At 44.6% G+C, this 19,798-nt stretch overlaps 1 protein-coding gene across 1 annotated transcript in view; it reads right to left on the reverse strand.

The window, feature by feature from the left end:
* Positions 1 to 19,798, reverse strand: part of IGF1R (insulin like growth factor 1 receptor) — a 147,133-nt gene that overhangs the window by 45,150 nt on the left and 82,185 nt on the right. The window contains exon 3 of the mRNA NM_205032.3: positions 913 to 1,225. Coding sequence (NP_990363.1) covers positions 913 to 1,225 — 313 coding nt within the window. The remainder of the gene's footprint in view (positions 1 to 912; positions 1,226 to 19,798) is intronic.

Here is a 19,798-nt window from a genome sequence, read left to right on the forward strand (position 1 = left end):
GTCATGCACATCAGCGTAAGCAGCTCAAACAGCTGGGACTACAACCTCAGGTAGATAAGTGAAAGATTTCTCTGGTGAATATTGGGCTTTGAGCAAACACAATGTTAAGTTGCTTACAACCAAATGTGAACCAGGGACTGCCTTACTGTTTGAGTGAACAGATGAATGCCATGCACAGACACACGGCCAGTGCAGGTATCATCACAACCATCTCTCCAAAAGCCTCTATCTTACAGCGACTTGTAAGGGCATCTTTTTAGCATAGTACTGAAACACCTTCCCTTACTTATAGAGGTCAGGGTCAGCAGGCAACTGAGGCGGTTTGCTTAATCCTACGTAAAATAAGAAAGTGTTAAGTACACATCACTCCAACTGTCAGAATGAAATAAGTGGAGGCAAGTTACGTCCTTGCAGAAATTTATTCTGTATAATACTATCTGCATCATTTTGGTAACCAACTTTATGATTGTTTTCTTCTAAAACATTATTGCTATTTTCTGGAAAGAGTGGAAAAAAAGGAAATAAAGTTACTAAAGAACACATGTCTAAAATGTAAGTATACGTAAAGCAAGTAACATGTGAAACAAGACAGCTCCTAGCTTGCTGTGTGTGTGACAATGGTAATCTGCCAACCTCCAGCCCCGTCTTCCTTGGCTCTCTTTCTTTTGTTCAAAACCTGGTTTTGCACTGTTCTGACCTCATGAAGTCTTTCAGAACAAGCAGCACGCACTGATGTGCACAGGCCATAATTAGACTTTCAAAATGATGTCTGAGCAAGCCTTTACTGGGAAGTGATGAAATTCCAAATCACATCTTCCACCAAATGTAACTTGCATCACAAGGTTGCTACAGAGTAGAGAGGGGGGAATAAACATGCTAACTGTGATGGACTTTACAATAAAGTGTCATTACCTTTGGCTCCCATTGCGTATGAATCCAGAGGGGCACTCTGCCATGCACTCATCGTTGTGAATCACAAACCTCTCGTAGTCACTTGTTTCAGTGGCAGGGACTTTGGAGCAGAACTCCTTGGTCACACAGCGCCAGCCCTCAAACTTGTACGTGTTGGGAGGGCAGGTGGGCATGCAGACGCCTTCGTAGTAGTAATTCCGGCAGGCCACGCAAGCAGTGTTGTTGTCGGGTGCTGTGCAGCTCCCCAGGCACTCAGGATGGCAACACTCATTCTGGTCTGTGCAGGCTCTCTTGCCACATGAGCTGGGGCACACTGCAAGAGAGAAGGCAAGGAATGTGAGCAGGAGCTGTGAAATAAGGGGAATGGTATCATAGAAAAACCCCGATCTGCACAAATCTATGTCTTCATTGCCTGGGCTCTAGAGAAGCTCTGTAGAAGAACCAATTCCTTTAAAGCGGACAAAAATGACTCTTTTTTTTCCTGTTTCAGTTGCCTGAAAATATCTTTTTTGCAGATGAAATTTGTAACATGAGCCAATGAAATAATGCAGCTTTGAAGGGAAGAACAACATAAGGATACTGGAAACAATTCAATACCCCCCCATCCCAAAGCCCTCGAATTACAGGGTTTTTTTAGGGTTTTTTTTTTTTTGAGCACTGACTTATTGTCTTTCTAAGCATTCCTTGCCTTTCCCATTTGTACTTCAAATTGGTCTTTACTGGCAAGAAAATAAGCCTCCTTTAAACAACTTAATTACACTTGTACAATAAAGCACTGCTATACTACAGCACACATGGTTAGGTCAACCCCAACGTAGCATCCCAATGTTGCTTATGTATGCAGAATGAGGTTTAATAAAGTACAGATGGTAAACATCAAATACTGTGCAATCAGAGGCGCTGCTATTTCTCCCTAAAGAGCGTAACAGAATTCTGCCTTACCCCCAAATTCCAGGTTTGGAGAACAAAATATGTAAAGTACAAAAACCAAAAAAAAATTGGGGTGCACATTTATTGAGACATTTGTTTTCTGGGAAAGCATTTCGGCTTGGAAGAAATGAACAAAGAGCAGAATCGTCACCAGACAATCTCACTATTGTTACATCAAAAGAAGTGGCAGCATTATATTTATGTAACAACAACATTTTGATTGCAGCTTTGTATGGCCCTTTAGCCATGCGAGCTGTGTGCCAGAGGCTCTGTAAACAAACACAGATAGGAAATCTGGTTTGCATTAAGTGACTGTTTTCCACTTTCTAACTTAGCTAAAAAACAGTACCAATAATAACAGCGTAAAGCAGAATTTCAGTAGTACAACTCCAGCACGATCCAAGCAAAGCACCACAAGACATTTAAACTGAGCTCTTTGAGCAAAAAGCACACGACCAGCAAGGAAGCTCATGTCCCCCAGTGAACAGGGCAGCAGCAGAGCCCAGCCTGCAGGGAAAGACGTTTTAAGATACTGTTAACAATTCCACAAAAGACATTTTGCACTGCAACTTCCTCTTCCCAACTGCCAAAAATCTGCCATGTGGCAAAGCACGAATATCTGAGAGGAAATTTTGTTCAGTTGCTGCAGCAAATCAGAAAACTCTTAAATTCCTCTGCTCATTAAAAACCAAAATGGTTCACAGCTCTGCATCAGGACCGATACGTTGCTTACAAAAAGCCATCTTCTGCCAGCTTTAAGCCAGTGCCCACCCTCAAATGGACTCTTAAGACACACATCAGAGACTTCTGCATTTGTAACCCAAATGGTTTTGTACTGATCTTGCTTCAGTATTTCGCACTTCCCCCCGGCTCCTTTTTAAAAGAAGCCCCAGCTGCCAATATTGCAAGTCAAGGCAGGTATCCGAGTACCAACCTGGCTTCTCCTCATACGATCACCACTGGAAATGTCCTGCAGAGGAAATTCAACCTGCAGGAGGTGGTGCTGCACGTCTTGCTAGCCAAACTGGCAGACCAGGTGAAGGCAGCACAAATACACCTCAACCGGCCAAAGTGAGGACGTTTCCGCAGGGACAACTACTTACAAAACCCATAGCAGGGGTGAGGAGGACTGCTACATAACACACAGCACGAGTATACCTGATTTCCTCTGAAGAAGGAAAAAACACCTACATCACACATCAATTAAGATTTAAAAAAAACCAACCAAACAAGAAAGTGTGCCTTGCTAGCAGATGGACTGCTGTTCTGAGCGGGTGCCAGAACCCCCAGTTAGTGTGGTAGCTACGTTCCCAGTTCAAAGCCCTGCTAAGAAGCAGCACATGTCCCCATGCCTCCACAAAGTTCTACACTGACTGAACCAGCACTGCTGTCTCCATCTAGACAGACACTTGCAGAAAACAAAGGCTGCCGCACTGAGCGCTCATGTGAACGTGAAAAAGAGCGAGACGATTTCAGCCCTGGGAAAGACTTCCATACTGCCTTCGTGCCTCTGCAATTCAGGAACACGCTGGTGTATAAATAGGATTCCCGGCATCTCTCTGTAAATCTGCTGACTGCCGTCTGCAGGAGTACAAAGCAAAGGAGGATATCCGAATTCACGTGAACAAGGTAATCGGTGAACTAGATTTCTAAAGCATTGCAATAGTTATAACGGCAGTCATTTGAATGAGATCTCCTGAAAATGTTGTACAGATCATTTTTTAAGAGCTCAGCAACCTCATTTTTCTCTCAGCCCTGTTTCTCACTTGTTGTTGCTAACGTTGGCAAAGTTCTCAGCCTGGAGACAATACGGGCATCCTGTTTCTTTGAAGAGGCAGGATAAGAACTTTTGTGCACATAGGATACAGAACCAACAACACGAAGTCCTATCTACCTAAAATGCCAGGTCCCTACAATGGCCCTGTTCAGAAGCCTTACTAAATAACATCAGCCTCACTCTCCCTCTCTCACCCTCACTAATCGTGCTACTTGGGCTGCTAGATCTGTAGCAAAACATAGAAAATGAAGGTTTGCCAAAAAAAACAAACCTGAATTACACTTGAACACTTGTTGACTCGAGACTGCAAGAACATCGGACAAACATAAGCAAATGGTGGGCTGACATTCTGGGACAGAATTTATCAGCTAGGTACAAAAGTGCCTTGAATCACGAAAGCTGACGACTGTACACAAGAAAAAGAGAACAAATCCTTGCTGACAACCACAAGGGCAAGAAATACTTAATTGTCATCACATGGAGCTACCAAGATAATGGAAAATTGCAGAGACCTTGGAGTGCAGCCACGGAAGGAAGAAGCCAAAACAAGAGCCAGGGAAAAGCAGACCCTTACGCAGCTTCATGATCCTACTGAAGAGATGGCGGTGGCTCAACCAGACCAGAGAGCCTCATTATTTACTTTCAGGGAGTGAAAGTACCAAATAATCAGCAGCTCTTCAAAGACTGACACGACAAGAATACCAGAAGCCACAAATCAAATTTAACAGAGCAAAAATAACAGCAGCAGCTTCTCTGACCTTCTGTGCTTCACCTTCCCTCTGATTTCTTCATTTGAAAAGTTTTCCATGTCAACACAATTCAAGAGATTTCCCAAATGCTATTAAGATAGGATTACTCAAAAATGCAAAATATATCACTTCCAGATAGCTGCTCACCAAGCAGCCCAGACACAGACCTGTCACACAGAAAGGAGATACTGGAAAACTAAATGCAAATCTTAGAAAGAAGCAAGAAGAATTCCAAGAGAACCCAGCTCAGACTCACTGCTCTCAATTAAAGTCTCTGAGATGCTGAACTGAAATTGCAAACAAAAAGCCAGGTTGGGAAATCCTCAAACAGAACAAAAAAGGCAAGAAACAGATCATCTCTTTGTATTTACGGGAGTTACTTTGGGGACAGCTTCACACTAAGGAGGTGGCAATAAGGCTTTCTGCCATTAGTTATCTCAGTGTTATCTGGAGCGACACAGAGCGAAAGCTCCCTGAGACGGCCCCACGTTGACATCACAGCTATTGTACAGTTTGGACAGACAAAGTGCTCTTATCAGCTCCAAGATGCCCAGACTTCAGCAGCCCTGGAACAGGAGCATCAGGTGAACAAGCCATCCGTCTCACGGAGGGGAGCGCAGCCAGGAGAGGAAGACTTCTGGCAAGCCGTGGCGGCCGGCCCTGCCAAGGCTGGCACCCGGCCAGTCGCACGCGGGCAAGCACCAGGCTGCCAAGTGTGGATACTATTTTTTAGTTATTTATTTATTTAAGATTCTTTCTCTCCCTTCTGAAATGATACTCAATTCATCCCTCCTTTTTTTTTTTTTTCCTCCTTCTTTCTTAATGCATCCTTCACGTAAAAGCATTTCTGAAAGACAAGGGAAAAACCCAGCTTTGAGCAGCAACCAAAGGAGGGAGGGAGGATGTTCTCCCAGCCAACTCCTGAAAAAATTAGCCGTCTAAATTTATCCACAAAGACAGAAAAAAAAAAACGGTCATTTTTGGAATGCTAATCCTTCTACATGACAGATTTTTTTAAATATTGCATTTTAATGGTCTAAACTTTGGTCTGGTCTTTCAAACAGCTGACTTCAAATGCACAAGCAGCCTACACAAGACCTGATTTCTTTTGCCCAGTGTATGGTAAGAACGGAGAGACTGGAGATAGATATTACTCAGAAAATCCAGTTCCAGTGATTCACGACCAGGGCTGGAATTAAACAGCTACAGCATAAAGGCTGCAAGAAGGAAATACGCGTATTAAATACACGCAGTAACATGTTCTGATCACAGAAATATGGGTAAAGTCATCTCCAAAGAACTGAAGAAGCCACTCGGTTATATGACTTGTAGAAAATCTTCATGTTGCTATAGAAACAAGTACTACTAACACATTGACAATGGTGCATTATTCCCTCTCCATTCTCTCCTACACTCTAAAACTTTTTTGGCAAATATCCTAAAAAAAAAGCTACCATTTCAAAGCACTTCCATACCTTCCAGCAGCTAAGACATCAAAAGGTGGCACGTTTTGAAATTACCAACCTGATCTCATTAAAGGTTCACTTTAACACAATGTTGATACTACGAATTTAAAGTGATCAATGCCTTTCTCTGTAGAACTCCAACACACATACAGTCATTCCCATCACTGGACTATTTGACTGGGTCTACACAAACTTCTATCAAGAATCAAGACCAGGGCGTTAAGCCTGGCCTGCAAGCTACATCTGACTGGAGAGCACTTCACTAAAGCCGTATGTTTCCATGTTTCCATCCTACTTGCTACCAGCCTCTTTTTATCTGGCAGACCTTTCCAAGGATCTTGAAACTATTCTGAAGTTATTCTGTGAATTATTTTCTTCCCACTGTACAAATCCAGCTGATGTTCAGCTACATCTGCTTGGCTTACACACAAAGCTTTTTGATCCCCTGCACCCCAACATCTCACTTTATCACAGATGTCACATGAGATAACCCCTCATTGAAAGGCAAGGTGCGACAAAGCACCCAGAACCGTGGCTCAGAGGATATCTCCAACCTGAAACCAGCCCACCAGCAGCTCAGCCTTCGAGCACATGAAACACTGACCAAGCAATCTACCTGGACATCCCCCAGGCCAGAGGAAGGAAGCCCAGCACCACACAGCATATGGAGATGCTCAGAGACCACCAAGGTAAGGCACGAAGCAGAGGATGTCCATCGTTCAATAAAATGAATATTCTAGAACATACTGTTGTGGTGAGCTATTCAGTCCCCTCTAGTCCTGGAATATACTTTCATCAAAGTTTCCCTCCCTTGGAACAGAGCGTGCCACAGTAGCATAGGGATCAGGAAAGCACACTCCTGGGGAACCAGAAGCCCATGGCATGGTTTTCAGCCCCCCTAACACACAGCGTATCTGTTGCTTTCCTTCCCAGCTGAAAAGAATACAACAGCCCATCAGAAAATGGAGTCAACAACAACAGGCACAGTTCAGTTGGATACAGTGGACTTTGAGTGGCCCTCCCCACTTCTTTCCACCATCTATCACTCATTTCTCATCCCAGAAGTTCCCTCAAAACAGCCTCAAGGCTCCCCAAGCTGTGAAAAATAATGATGTGTGCTCAATTTGTTTTATTTAGAGTGCCTACAGGACGCAGGGACACTGTTTGGCACTGCAAAACCAACCAACCTTTCAGGTTTTCTGCAGATGAAGCAATCAGCCCCGTTAAAAGCTCCCACAGCTACACACATCTCACAGAAATGAGAGCAAATAGAAAACCGAGTGAAGAAAACAACTGCCTTAAACCACAGTCAACAGGAACCAATACATTGTACATTCCTCCATTTGCTCCAACGTGCGTAATAGCAGCGACCAGGAAGGTGCAAATAAACACGACTTATTGATGAGAACGGGCAGCACGAACTGCATTCTCTTTCAAAACAGCTTATGTTGCCCAGCACAACTCAGACTGGCATCGCTGCAGCTGGCACTTGAGAGAAAGAGGAAAAAAACAAGTCCATTTTGTCCTTTCCACGCCAGTATGAATTCAGTACACAAACAAACACAGCCCAGGCGCACACACAGCGCCCAGCAGGCGTCAAGGCCACTTTTACTTTATCTTAGACACCAGGTAAGCAAATTGGTTGGGAAAAGTTTATGATCAGCACCATACTGTTCTAAGAAGTGACATTTCCTCTGCAAAGAGTGAATTTCCCACGGAGGGAATGCAGATGGGAACAATAGCTGTAACAGCAGTGGGGATGTAAGCATGGTGTGGAGAAGAGCAGTGGCACTGCACCCTGAGCTCTTCCTCAGTCCAGAGAGAAAGAGAGGGGCTGCCCCAGAGCAGCTCTCAACCAAGGTCTGTTGCCTTTCATTGCTTTCACAACCAAGATATTGGAGTGTTGTTGTTTTTTTCCCTGCACTGTTGCTTAAAGCAAGATCTAATCTGCCTGTCTTCCAAGTTTTGGGAGTTCAAGGCAATAAACTTTATGTGATTTAATTAATAGTCTGCAAGCAAGGAGTTTTGGTCAGCCACCTTCTGGCAAAATCCCAGCTGGAGGAAGAATACTTTCACATTCCAGATTTATTCTAAAGGAAGAAGATGGTTTGATAACATTACCACACTGGCCTAAATTTTGTAGCTCTCTTAATGCTGATGGTTAACAGCAGAAAAAGTCACCAGTCCTGAGAAACAGGAAGGACTACAAGGACCAAACAAGATACAACACCACCACCCATTCGGGAAGCTGTCAGAAACCCGAGTGCAATTGTTTTAAATTGGGGACTATTAAGGCTTTGAGCACAGCATCACTTAAGACATCTTCACTGGAAGTGAAGTCATTCCACCAAGATCACACCACTTTAAACAATACTGAAGGCAATTCGCTTCAAAATGATGGGCAAAATATTGCCTACACAACTCCTTGAAACACAAGAGCGTGTAAACAAATCTGACAGTAAATGAGGGTTGTGTTCTTGAGATCCTCACAAACAAGTAGTAAGCACTTCTCTCGGTTCCTAATAATCATGAATAATCGTTCCAAATCTCTAATATAAATGCAGACAGAACACGCAGTGTGCCAGAGTTCATAACACCCAAAGGCAGACTGAGTCCAGCAATGCACTTCAACTTACATGCAACACGGACAGCAGGGCGGGCACAAGTGACTTGAATCAAATCTGCACTAAAATCACTGTCTTCTCATACACCGTGCAATTGTGAACTAGAAAGCATTCAAAAAAGAAAAAGAAAAAAAAAAAAAGCAACTCCGATGGGTTTCCTCAGTGTTTTCATGCAACCTAAGGGGACGATGGCACTGCCTCATACAGGCTGCACTCAGTTTGCTATCTCTAAAAACCTCCTCTGCTATCAGAACTATTTCAGTTCTTCCAACACAGCAATGAACCAACCTGCGTGAGGAGAACCGTGCTTTGCTCCGGCACCCCCTGGGAACTGCAAGCACACGGTACACTCACAACAAGGGGCACACAATCCACTGTTGCCCACAAAGCCGAGTACAGCTAACTCTTGGATGCACAACTGCCTGTGCTTACTTACCAGCGCACGCTTTTGAGGAATTCCTACTAGTATGACTAGAAAAAAAATGACATTGCCTCTGATTTTCTAAATCCCTTCCTGTAGTAAGGATTTGTGATCAGATTAGGGAGCAGCAGACAGTACTGTTTGTTTATTTATACAAAGGACAGTCAAGGTGAGCTGTATCGCAGTATCCAAGAGGGACTCCGGGCAACAGCAAAGCCAGCTCTGAGATGCTGCCTTTGCTGCTCTGAAGCTGGAGAAGGTACGGGATGGCACTAATTTAAAGGGAGGGGGGGAAGGGAAAGAAGAAAAAAAGAAAAAAAAGCAGGATTCATGTTTCGATACTGACAAAAAGTGGGAAGGACTTCCCACTATGTTTCAGCTTGAGTTTGGCACATCTGAGCTACAGTTTTCCACTCCCGTACCTTTTTTTGTACTCTCGAGTCACATTCACATGAACATATAAATACACAGATCCCTACACACTGTGTATAGCAGATACTTACATGGATGGTCTCAAAAAAGAATATTCTTTTCACACACTAAAAAAATTATACGGAGTTATTTTAAATTCAGAACTGTTTGTATATTCCTTATAAGTTTATAAAACTCTCACTGTCCTCCCATGACTAACGAAACTGGAATTGAGAGAGTAGTCTATATTTATAACTCGTCTGGTTGCTCATGCCTATGGCCCTATTTCCACTCTCTGTTACTGTACACAGAGCTATGTGAGGTATTGTGGGTTCCCAAACTTCACCGATTTCCTAACAAGGCAGGCCTGTGTCCCGGAGGAACAAACTGGGGGCTGTTTCATTCCAGTATTGGCCGAACTCAGAGGGAGAGGCCTTCAGCTCTGTGGTTTTGGCAGCTCCACTTGAAACTGGTATTAGAGGCCATTTCTGTGCAATTACATGCCTAGCTGGCACTGGATCGTGCATCAACGCTACCGATACCCCATCTGCAGCAGCACAGACCCAGGCCTGGCCCAGCCCACACAATGCACACTTAATGCACCCCCTTTATCTGACCGCTACAGTGCTCAGCCGAGCAGTTCCCTCAATGAACACTATGGACACCTCAAGCACTAAACCCCACTCCAACACACTGCTCACTGCCCCATCACAACTGGGAGGAAGCAAAAGCCAGAACTGATCCAAAACCCTCCAGAGACCACACCATGCTCAGCAACGCTCACATACTGCAAAACCTAGAGAAGCAACTGGGAAAGAACAGGATCAGGTATCTAAACACAGTACAATAAGACAAAAAAGTTCCCAACAATGAGGAGTGGGTTAAGCCTGCAATCCATATGAATGTAGTTCATATAGATGTTATAAGACCCGCCCAGGCATCGTGGAACCATGCATCATCTTTTAATCAAAACCACTTCAGTCGTTCAGAAATCCTGGAGAGGAGGGCGAGCCTTCACCATGCAGAGCAGTGATGTGTAACACGTGCCAGGCACCTGCGGGGCACAGAAACAGCTCCTAATTTGCAGATCTTACATACATCTAATAAAAGCAACCATTCATACAAATCGCAGAATCACAGAATGCACTGAGTTGGAAGGGACCCACGAGGACCACCAATACATTTGTCCTTCAAAACTGTCCTATCTGAGAGAAAGAAAAGCACCTACACCCCTGTACAAAGCAAAACTGGATTTCAAAAACAAAAAAGGGCATAGGTCAACAAAGATGTATTTTGGTTAAGTTCAAACAAGTGCTGTTTTAATAGCCGAGGATAGCAACGTAACACACCACACTGCCAGACACAGGAACTTGTGAAGAAACATCACCATAAACACACACAGAGCTCGGTGTCTGGTTTGTTTGCATTTTGTGTGTGCTCAAAACAAGTACCAGCACGAGCAGAACCCTTACACGTGTTTTGCAAACAATTAAAACAACCCGAAACCAAGTGCTGGGCTGAAGTCATGCTCAGGAGGGCCGGGGCTCAGCACAGGCAGGCAGCGCTGCTCTCCCCTCCTGCCCTTACATCCCAGCACCGCACTGATTTGGCAAAGGGTATGGGAAAAGCAGCACCATTTACCCTTCCCAAAACACAAACTACGCCATTCAATCACGTAACTATTTGTAATTTCATGCGCAGCGTGCAGACTTGAGACAGGCTGTGAAGACTTCAGGCAAATTCATTTGCCCTGGCAAGTATTAGGTTTGTAGGACACCTACAGCACCTACGGAGGAATGGCAAATTTAACGTATTTTCAGTTGAATTCTCAGAGATGCTGCACAGTAAAAACTACATTTTCTTCCAGTCATGGGTCTCCTTAAGTCAGTAACTGCGTATACATTTGGCTACAGAGGTTAACTGGGTGAAAGCACTGCTGTTCTTCCCACTTTCCAATCCCACATGCTACGCTGTCTTTTTTCTACTCAAAAGTACAACTTTCTCCTTCTCCCAATGTTCTGAACCTGCCTACAAGGCAGGCAAGGAAGCTTGCCACTTACATATTCACAATTTACAAAGCAGACCAAAACCAAAATGTTTCTGGCTATTCCGGAGTTATCAATCTATTAACATCCCCAACAACATTCCGTGCTGACACCAAGAAATGCTGTGACAAAGAGTTATCAGTCACCTCTGTTCCAGATACTTGTGACTATAAAAGGAGCTCAGTGAGCGGCCTCGGCCAGCCATGCTGGGACCGGGCAACGCTGCCACCAGGAAACATCCCGTTTGAGAAGCGCTTTCCAACTCCATCATCAGAAATGACATTTCTCTCCCAATGTGTTCAACTGCAAAACGAAGCAACAAATGGATTTGTCTCAATTCCAACCTCTATTCCAACCTATTATAACCTCTGCAGTTACGGGACAGTAAGCTCGCGTATGCATTTATAATAAAGTTTACTGTTGTTGTGCATGTGATGTCTGAACGCATTGTTGGAAAATCACATGGGCTAAAAACCACACAAATCCTAACGTGCAGACAGAACAGCTCTGAGCCTTTCATGAAAAAACAGTGAAAGGGAACTACCAAATTATAACAGGTCCTGCTTGTTGGGGCTTAAGAGAGAAAATCATTCTTCCAGGATGTTCCCCCCACCAAACTAAAAGCACTAAGTTGGATGGGAACAAAATAGTTCATTTCGCCTGCAGTCAAGTACAGAGAAACATCATTTAAATTGCAAATTACAAAGCAACAGATTTTTTTTCAGGAAGCTCAAGGGTTGTTTATAGTTCGGTTTTATGAATTAGAAATGACATGAGGAAGAAGCAAGGGGGTTGGGCTGGCTACTAACCTTAATGCTCGTTCCAGCTTAACTATTTCTCAGATTTGTTTGATGCTTTTTATGTACGCACCATGGCTTGTTAAACTGATGGCAGCAAAGCAGTTTCTCCGAGATCAGCCTTGGGGAAGCACTGTCTGCTGGTGGCCACACTGGGGCTGAAGGGTTAGCTGTTACAGGAGGATCTCCAAACAGACTAACTGCTCCCCCATCCCCACATCACATACCTCACTGCAATGGGAACTTTTAATCCAATTCCTTTCCTGAGAGTTTCTTTCCAACCAGCAGCTCATTTGACAAACCTTCTGCTTCCCTTTTCCAGGTTTCCTACCCCCATCAGCTCCTTGGTCTCAGTTTCTACTAATTAAACTTCATGAAAGCTTAATAACAGAAATATGCATACTTAACATTTATACAGCGCTTCTGAATCAGCAATTCTCAAAACATTTTACGAAGGACGGAATCTAATCAAGTGGTCGTATGCATGTCTGTTTTAAAGTGAAGGAAAATAGATGCAGTGCGAGACAATGAGTTACTCAAGGTTACAGCAGAAGATGTAGAGATAGAAGAAACTAATTGTCTTGGTAGATAAAAGCCCCTCTCCCTACATGACCACCATAACTTTATTTGAAGATATACGAAGCCCTGAATTACAGACTTAAGGACACAATTAACAAAGCAATCTAGCTTTAAAAGTTGTAATTTAGAGAATGACATGACCACGTCAACGTGTTCCTCAGCATTAAGTACCTCTGAGAAAAGATCATTCCAAGATCATTTTGTGGTTCTCAGTGCAACGGATAAGAAAAGAAGAATAGGCTCAGTACAAATAACTTAATAGTAATGTTTCTGGAAACCAAAATCTTTTAAAATGCCACTTGAAATCTGCCAAACTAAACTTAAAAGAAACTCTACACGCCCACAAGCTCCTTGACCAGCTTCTCCTTCCCTTGGATTGCCTCCTGCAGAACAGTTCCATTCATACCCCTCAGCTCTGCACAGGTGAGGACAGCCCCCCGTTGTCTGCCAGCTCCCACCATCAGCTTTTACTCTGCTCCGCTGAGGCCTGAATTACCCTTCCTAAGCCTGTGCACTCGGCAGTCTCTTTGTCTAGCTCTTAACTCACTCGTCAAGCCTCTCCCCTACCTCATCCTCCAAAAAATGCAATCTCATCAGTTATTCCCGGCAAACCACTAATAAAGTATTACCACGAGTCTGGTACCTCCCAAATGTCAATACAGCCTACTGGCAACCCTATCAATAACCAGAAGCTACAAAGTTCACGCAGCTCATCAAGTTTCTGCTGGTTTAGATCAGGGTTAGCATGATGAATTAGCAATGTTGACATACATCCAACAAACTAAAGGATTGCTGAGCTCTGCTATCTGAAGATGAAGAGTGTAACTAAGAAGTATACAGCGGGATGCCTGATCTCATGGTCTAAGTTATGATCCTAGCAAGGTACTGCAGCATATATTGTTTTATGGGAAGCATCCTAACCATTTATAATGTACGCACTGTAAATCAAAAGACCCAACACGTGAGAAATTGAGCTGTAATTACATTGAGAGCTGAGTGCCTTTGAAGTCTAATCATTCTCAATGAAGGGCTGGCAGGCTGTTCCAAGGAACCATCTCCCATCCAGAGTGCTGCGGCTTCCGCACTGTACAGCATGGGTCAGGAACAATGCACCAGCAAGCCCAAGAATCCATTTTTAATAAAAACCTCTGCCGGTTACATGGAAAAAAATTGTGCTGAGCAAAATATTGAAAACCTCTCACACATTCACTGTTCTGCCTGCACCTTTATATTCCCTTACCCAGCATTAAGTGTACAATGCTTGCTCGCACTGATGTATTTTCGTCAAGGAAGAAAAGCAGCTTGCAAGCACCTGCGTGTACAGAAGCTTCTGTATATGTTCAGTGACCTAAATCCAGGTTCAGTGCATCCTAAATGCAGTAGCTGAAAAGGAAAAGGCAAAAAAGAAAAAAAAGAAAAACAAAAAAAAAAGGAAAAAAACAGCCTTGTGTTGTTTCATTCACCACACATTCCAAAACATTCAAATCAGCAGCAGCTCAGAGGGGAAATCCAATAAGGATAATGCTCTGGCTCTCCCTGTGCCGGCGCAGCTCTGTGGCCACGTGATGTTTGTTTATGAGGCTGGAGCAGCATCACGCGGTGCCCCCGCTGCGCCCGCCGCTCCCGGGGACCCGGAGAAGCATCTTCAGAGAAATCATCAGCTCAGAACTCTGCGCATGCACCTAAGCACATTAAACAAGCAGGACTGTGTGGATTTATGCTGCCAACATCTCAGCACGTGCTTCTCGGCTTGAGGCCTCAGTAAAATGAAAGGGAAGCAGAGGCAGCCGTTCAAAGCACAGAAGAAACGTGGGCTTTTAAAAGCACACATGCCCAAAACAAAGCAAAATGGAAAGGCAGCTCTTACCATAGCCTCCGTTTGATTCTGCAGGTATAGATTTCCCTCCATAAAAATCAATAGGAGATTATTTTAAGCCATTCGATTTCATTACCCCGTATCAAATCTCTGTTCTGAATGGAACATCTGAATCAATTTGTGAAGCTACTACAGGCTGAGCCGTTGTAGGCTTTCAAGTGCCTTTTCTCTGCCTCTCTTACCACAAAGAGATAAAAATCCCACACTGGAGGTTATTCGATAGCTCTGAACAAGTACCAGCGGATTTCTTTTCCCTTTAGCCCTCTGATGCTTCACACCGGTGTTTCAGGAGGAAGGAAGGAACCACCACGAACCGCACAGAGCAGCGTGCCAGCTCCCCACGGCCTTGGGTAGGGCTCCTTCAGGAGAACATGCTGAATGCAACAAGGACACATGCACACGGTGCACTCTGCATACTGAAGCAATGGGGTTTTACCACAAAAGAAACATTTTGCAGCATTTAATACATGGCAGAGTGAATTTCTGTGTAGTGCTCTGAATCATAATGAGAAGCTTATTAGAGCAGACCAAAACAAACGTCATTATTTTTGCTGTTCTGGGCAATATATTACAATAGAATGAGGCCCAATGTTTACAGTTACGAGTTTCTCAGATTCCCCCTCAACAAAGAATTCCCCTTGGGTTAAATTGCTGCCTTTACAACCCCACCAGCCCATCCCACATGCCTCGGTCAGGAAGGCCACAATCCCATTTGCTTCCCACATGCAAAGCTCCCAGTGGCAGGACACAGCTCCCCGCAGCAGCACGGAGCACAGCACAGCACAGCGGGTTCTGCACCATCAGGACTGCAGCTGTAGGATCACTGAGCAATCCCCAAATTCATCTTTCTCGCACCACCACCATCTGAAGTATTTAAAGTGTGAAAAATGCTAATGATGATCATAGCAGTATGAACAAATGTGGCAAGAAATAAATGCATTCGGTAAGAATAAAAGTAAAGCATCAGGTGTATAATGAGTTAACTAATTGCTATATAGCCTAATGCTTCTGGGTGCTTTATTATTTCTTTTTTAATTTGGCTATTCTGGATTTCTGTAAGATGCTTTGTGCTGCAGAATGCAGACACTTGTGCTACCTGCCAGGCACACTGCTGGATGTACCTCCCCAGCAGTAAGAAACCAGCCCGTGCAGCAGCATGCGCACTGACACTGCAGGGCCACGGGACTCAGAGGGACCATAGGGAGGTTATTTGTTTTTCTGTGTTCAGAATAAGAAAGCGAAAATGAATTCAAACACCTCCCTTCTTGGCAGTAGGCAGCGCATTGTTAGCATCTCAACCCACCAGTCTGAGCACTGCAGCTGCCGAGAGGAAGGAATAAATAAATATGAGCCCAACCCCTAACAGCAAGGCATTTCAAAGGACAAAAGGATATAAAAAGAAGAGCTGCAATAGATTTCAGTACAGCCACAAGTGAGATACACTGAATTCCTGCAATTTACAGCCACTCTCAGATTATCCACCCCCCCCCCCCCCCTTTTTTTTTAATAATAAAAAAAAAGCTCCTTACAGTAAGTGCTACTTATCAGTCCTGCGCTACTGCCCTCTCCTCCCAGCCAGGTTCCATTTGCTGCAAAGGCCGCCTCCATCCATCAGCTCCCAGCCCTCACTCCTCCTCTGCTGATAAGACATCTAGGAAACTGGAGAACCAGTCAGCAAATCCAGGGGGTTTCAGATGCAATCTTATTTTAAACACACTGAAAAATAATTCATGTCAATGGTTTCAAAGCTGATGATGCGACTGATGGACTGCGGGTTCTGTTCAGCTCCTTAAATATCTGAGCAGAGAATCAAACAGCCCTGGTCTGCCTGAGTCACCGGGGAGCATCAGCACATAGCCCCTCCTTGGGGCTACACCAGAAGGACCAAGGAATAAGATACTCCAGAACTTGCACTCGGGTTGTCTCATCGAGGAGAAATGCAAAAGATGGAGGACAGATATGACCTGACCCCCTTCTGATGCAGCTTGGAAGCGACAGCCCTGGAGATGCAGGTTGCAGCCCGGATCCTTCACAGAACAGTCTGAACAGACCTGGAAGCCCAGCAGCCATCACTGCACAAGACAGTGCTGTGCTCTGTTTTGCATCGTGCAGCCTTCTGTTGTGCAGTTTGAGGGGAGAATGATTACAGAAAGAGAGCAGCTAATAGCATACTGTTACACTTAAAAGCTCTATAGCCATCCACATCTTCCTTTTTGGAATGCCATGAGAACTGTGCTGCACACAAGGCAGGAGACAGACGAAGTAAAATGAAAAAGATGTCACTTGGTGTTTCATTTATCTCAATTGCATATACTCTGGACAAGTCTAAATGAAAATCTTTATTTCCTGAAGAACATTTACTGGTTGCTTGAGAAGCCAGAAACAACAAGGATCAAAAACAAGCACACATGGGCTGCCTCCATCATGAGCACAAAGACCTGGTCCTTCACACACAGGCACCACGCGGTACCTGAAAGCCATTTTTTCCTTCTATAAGTAGAAATGATATATCTGTGATTTTCACTCAACAGAATTCTGAGGAACACAGAGTCACTCATGATTAACACACATAAAGTCACTGGGATTAACCTCACAGATTGAACAGAGCCTGCAAAATTCACTAAATATCACTAAATATTAACTGCAACCCTAACCATACCAATCCTAACTTCCCACAAACGCACCCTAATTCTTTACAAGTCATTTCCCATCCCCACCATACCCCACACATCAGAAGAGCAACAAGAAATATCAGAGCCAAAGGGATAAACACTAACATCGTTGTTCAGCTTCTGTCTGAGACCTGTCGGCTCTGCACACTGATAAACGTAAGAAGCAACTGCATACTGTGAGCACTGCTCAGAGCAGCACATATCACTCCTCTCAGCAAAGCAGAAAAGCCTCTGGGAAGCTGCCCCGCTCCCCCCCCACCCCGTACCAATTTGCATTGAATTCAGAAAAATTAGTCAAGTACATCTGTCCTAGAAAGCAGTGCTATCACAACAAAGCAACGCTGCCCCATACACACTGCCTCCAGAACATTCTGCTTCCCCTTGGAGCATGTGCATCATTTACACAATACAACCAAATTTGTATAGAACAAATAATTCCAGCACGGATTGCCAAGAAGTCTCACAGAACAAAGAGCAATTTTCTGACAGGCAAACCCTCGTTATGAAGGTTTTTTTCCCCACTACAAAAGGAGTGTAAAACAGGAGGAAAAAAGCAGACTTTCAGCACAGAAGGCAGAAAGATAACTAGCCATAGACTTGTGTGACTTGACTGGTCTAAGGATACAAGCAAGGGAGCTCATAGAGGAATATCTTCTATCAGACCAGCAGATGCTGGCTGAGAAGGGGAGAACAAGGAGATCTGGGGGCAAACAAGTTCTTTCTCAGGTCAGACACACCTGTTCTGCTGAAGGACTCGGCTAGTACTTGTTTTCAGCACTGCTTTGCTTTAGTCAGAAGAGAATGTTTATTCCATTTCAAGCTGAAATGGAGTAGATGGTATTTAGGAAGATGGGACAAACCTAGCAATAAGGAGAACGTGCTCAAAATGAGCGCGACACTAAAACACTGCTAAACTAGGTCAGATTACTGGAGGGGAGAGTACCCTGAACTGCACACATCAAAAAAAAAGTAACTATTATAATTTCCATCTCAGATAATTTTAATGATTAATAGCAGGAGTTAGTAAAAATGAATTAATTCCTGCAACTAATTCAATTCGGCTGCATTTCCTTAGGGTGTCTGGATTTTTAAGCTTAGTGCCCAAAGTCCTTTATGCTTTTACTTTAATACCCCCATGAACTCATACTTTTACTTTTTCATTTACTTCTTCTTAAATCTCTCCTAGCTGCTCCTGTTTCTCAGCATCTTCTCTGAAGCTCTCTCCCCATCAGGATGCGCACAGAGGCAGCTGGGGGAAGCAGCTCAGCTCCAGCAGTGCCCTGCAACTTTCAGTGCACTCCTGGGCGCCAGGAGGAAGCAAGAAAACCAAGCCCAGCTTTGCCCAGGGAAGCAGAGAGGGGAACAAGAAGCTGCTCCCTCCCAGCCCCACACTGTGTGGCCACAGTGCCGCGGTCCTTCTGGAGCTCACTGAGGGGCTGTGGCAGCTCATGCAGCTCTCCTTGGGGAAATGGGGAGCGGGGGGCTGCCCAGCGCTCACAGCCACACAAAGGAGCTCAGAAGAGCACAGCCTCCCCTCCCACCCCTCCCCTTACCCTTCTTCTCCTCCCTTGGTCAAAACAGACCTTGGTCTTTTCCAAAAGGTGGGGGGGGGGGGGGGGGCGGGGGAAAACCACACCAACATAACCCACCCTACAGCAACCCTGTGTTTTTTCCCTAGAGGGCAATTAAAACAGCTCCTTTATTAATGAGGAGAAAGCCAAATTTAGAAGAGGTGCAGCATCCAAATATAGGCTTAAACACACCTCACTCCTGAGAAGGGGCTCACTGTTCGCTTCCCTCTGACAGCAGACGTGGGCTGAACTCACACTCCCGGGGGTTCTGCAGCATCCCCACGGCCCCTGGGCAGCACCCCAACTCCTGGGCAGCACCCACCGGCCCAGCCCAGCCCCACACAGCTATTTCAGCAGAAGCCAATCCTGCTCCACAGGGAGGATCCCTGCGACTGGCCTTGTTATTCCAGGCGGAAAGTAGTAAACAAGCTCCAGGGTTGCAGACAGAGGTAAACCCCAAAGATGCCCTGTCCCTGCTCAGGCAAGCTTACTGCAGGCCATAAAAACAACACGGAGCTTTTGAGGCTGCACAAAAACCAGGAGGGAATAGGAAGGGGAAAAATAAAAATCAGTCGTGTTTTTCCTGAAGGACTTAATGAAGTTGTTTGAAACAATTTTCACAGGTACTCTGAGTTAGAGGACATAATTCCACTTATTTTCGATGCAGGTGGATGTTTACAGATTATTCTCCCCCTTTCTTTTACAGCGTTCCCTTTTTCCCAAGAAAAAAAAAAAAGGAGGAGGATGGATTATGAGTGCGCTGAAATGAGCAGTGTTTTGTACTCATACTGAAACACCACCAAAACCAAGGCTTGGTGCTTATCCTGACAACACACAGATGAGGGGTGAACATTCCCAGTGGGGCTGCCCCTGGGGGGAGGGTTGTTACCTCGGTTTCAAATGCTATCTGACCATGTTCTGCTGCCACTCACGTGGTGTCACGCCTGTTGAAGACACAAAACGCACGG

The sequence above is a fragment of the Gallus gallus genome, chromosome 10 (assembly GCF_016699485.2).
Source record: "Gallus gallus isolate bGalGal1 chromosome 10, bGalGal1.mat.broiler.GRCg7b, whole genome shotgun sequence".
NCBI lineage: Eukaryota > Metazoa > Chordata > Aves > Galliformes > Phasianidae > Gallus > Gallus gallus.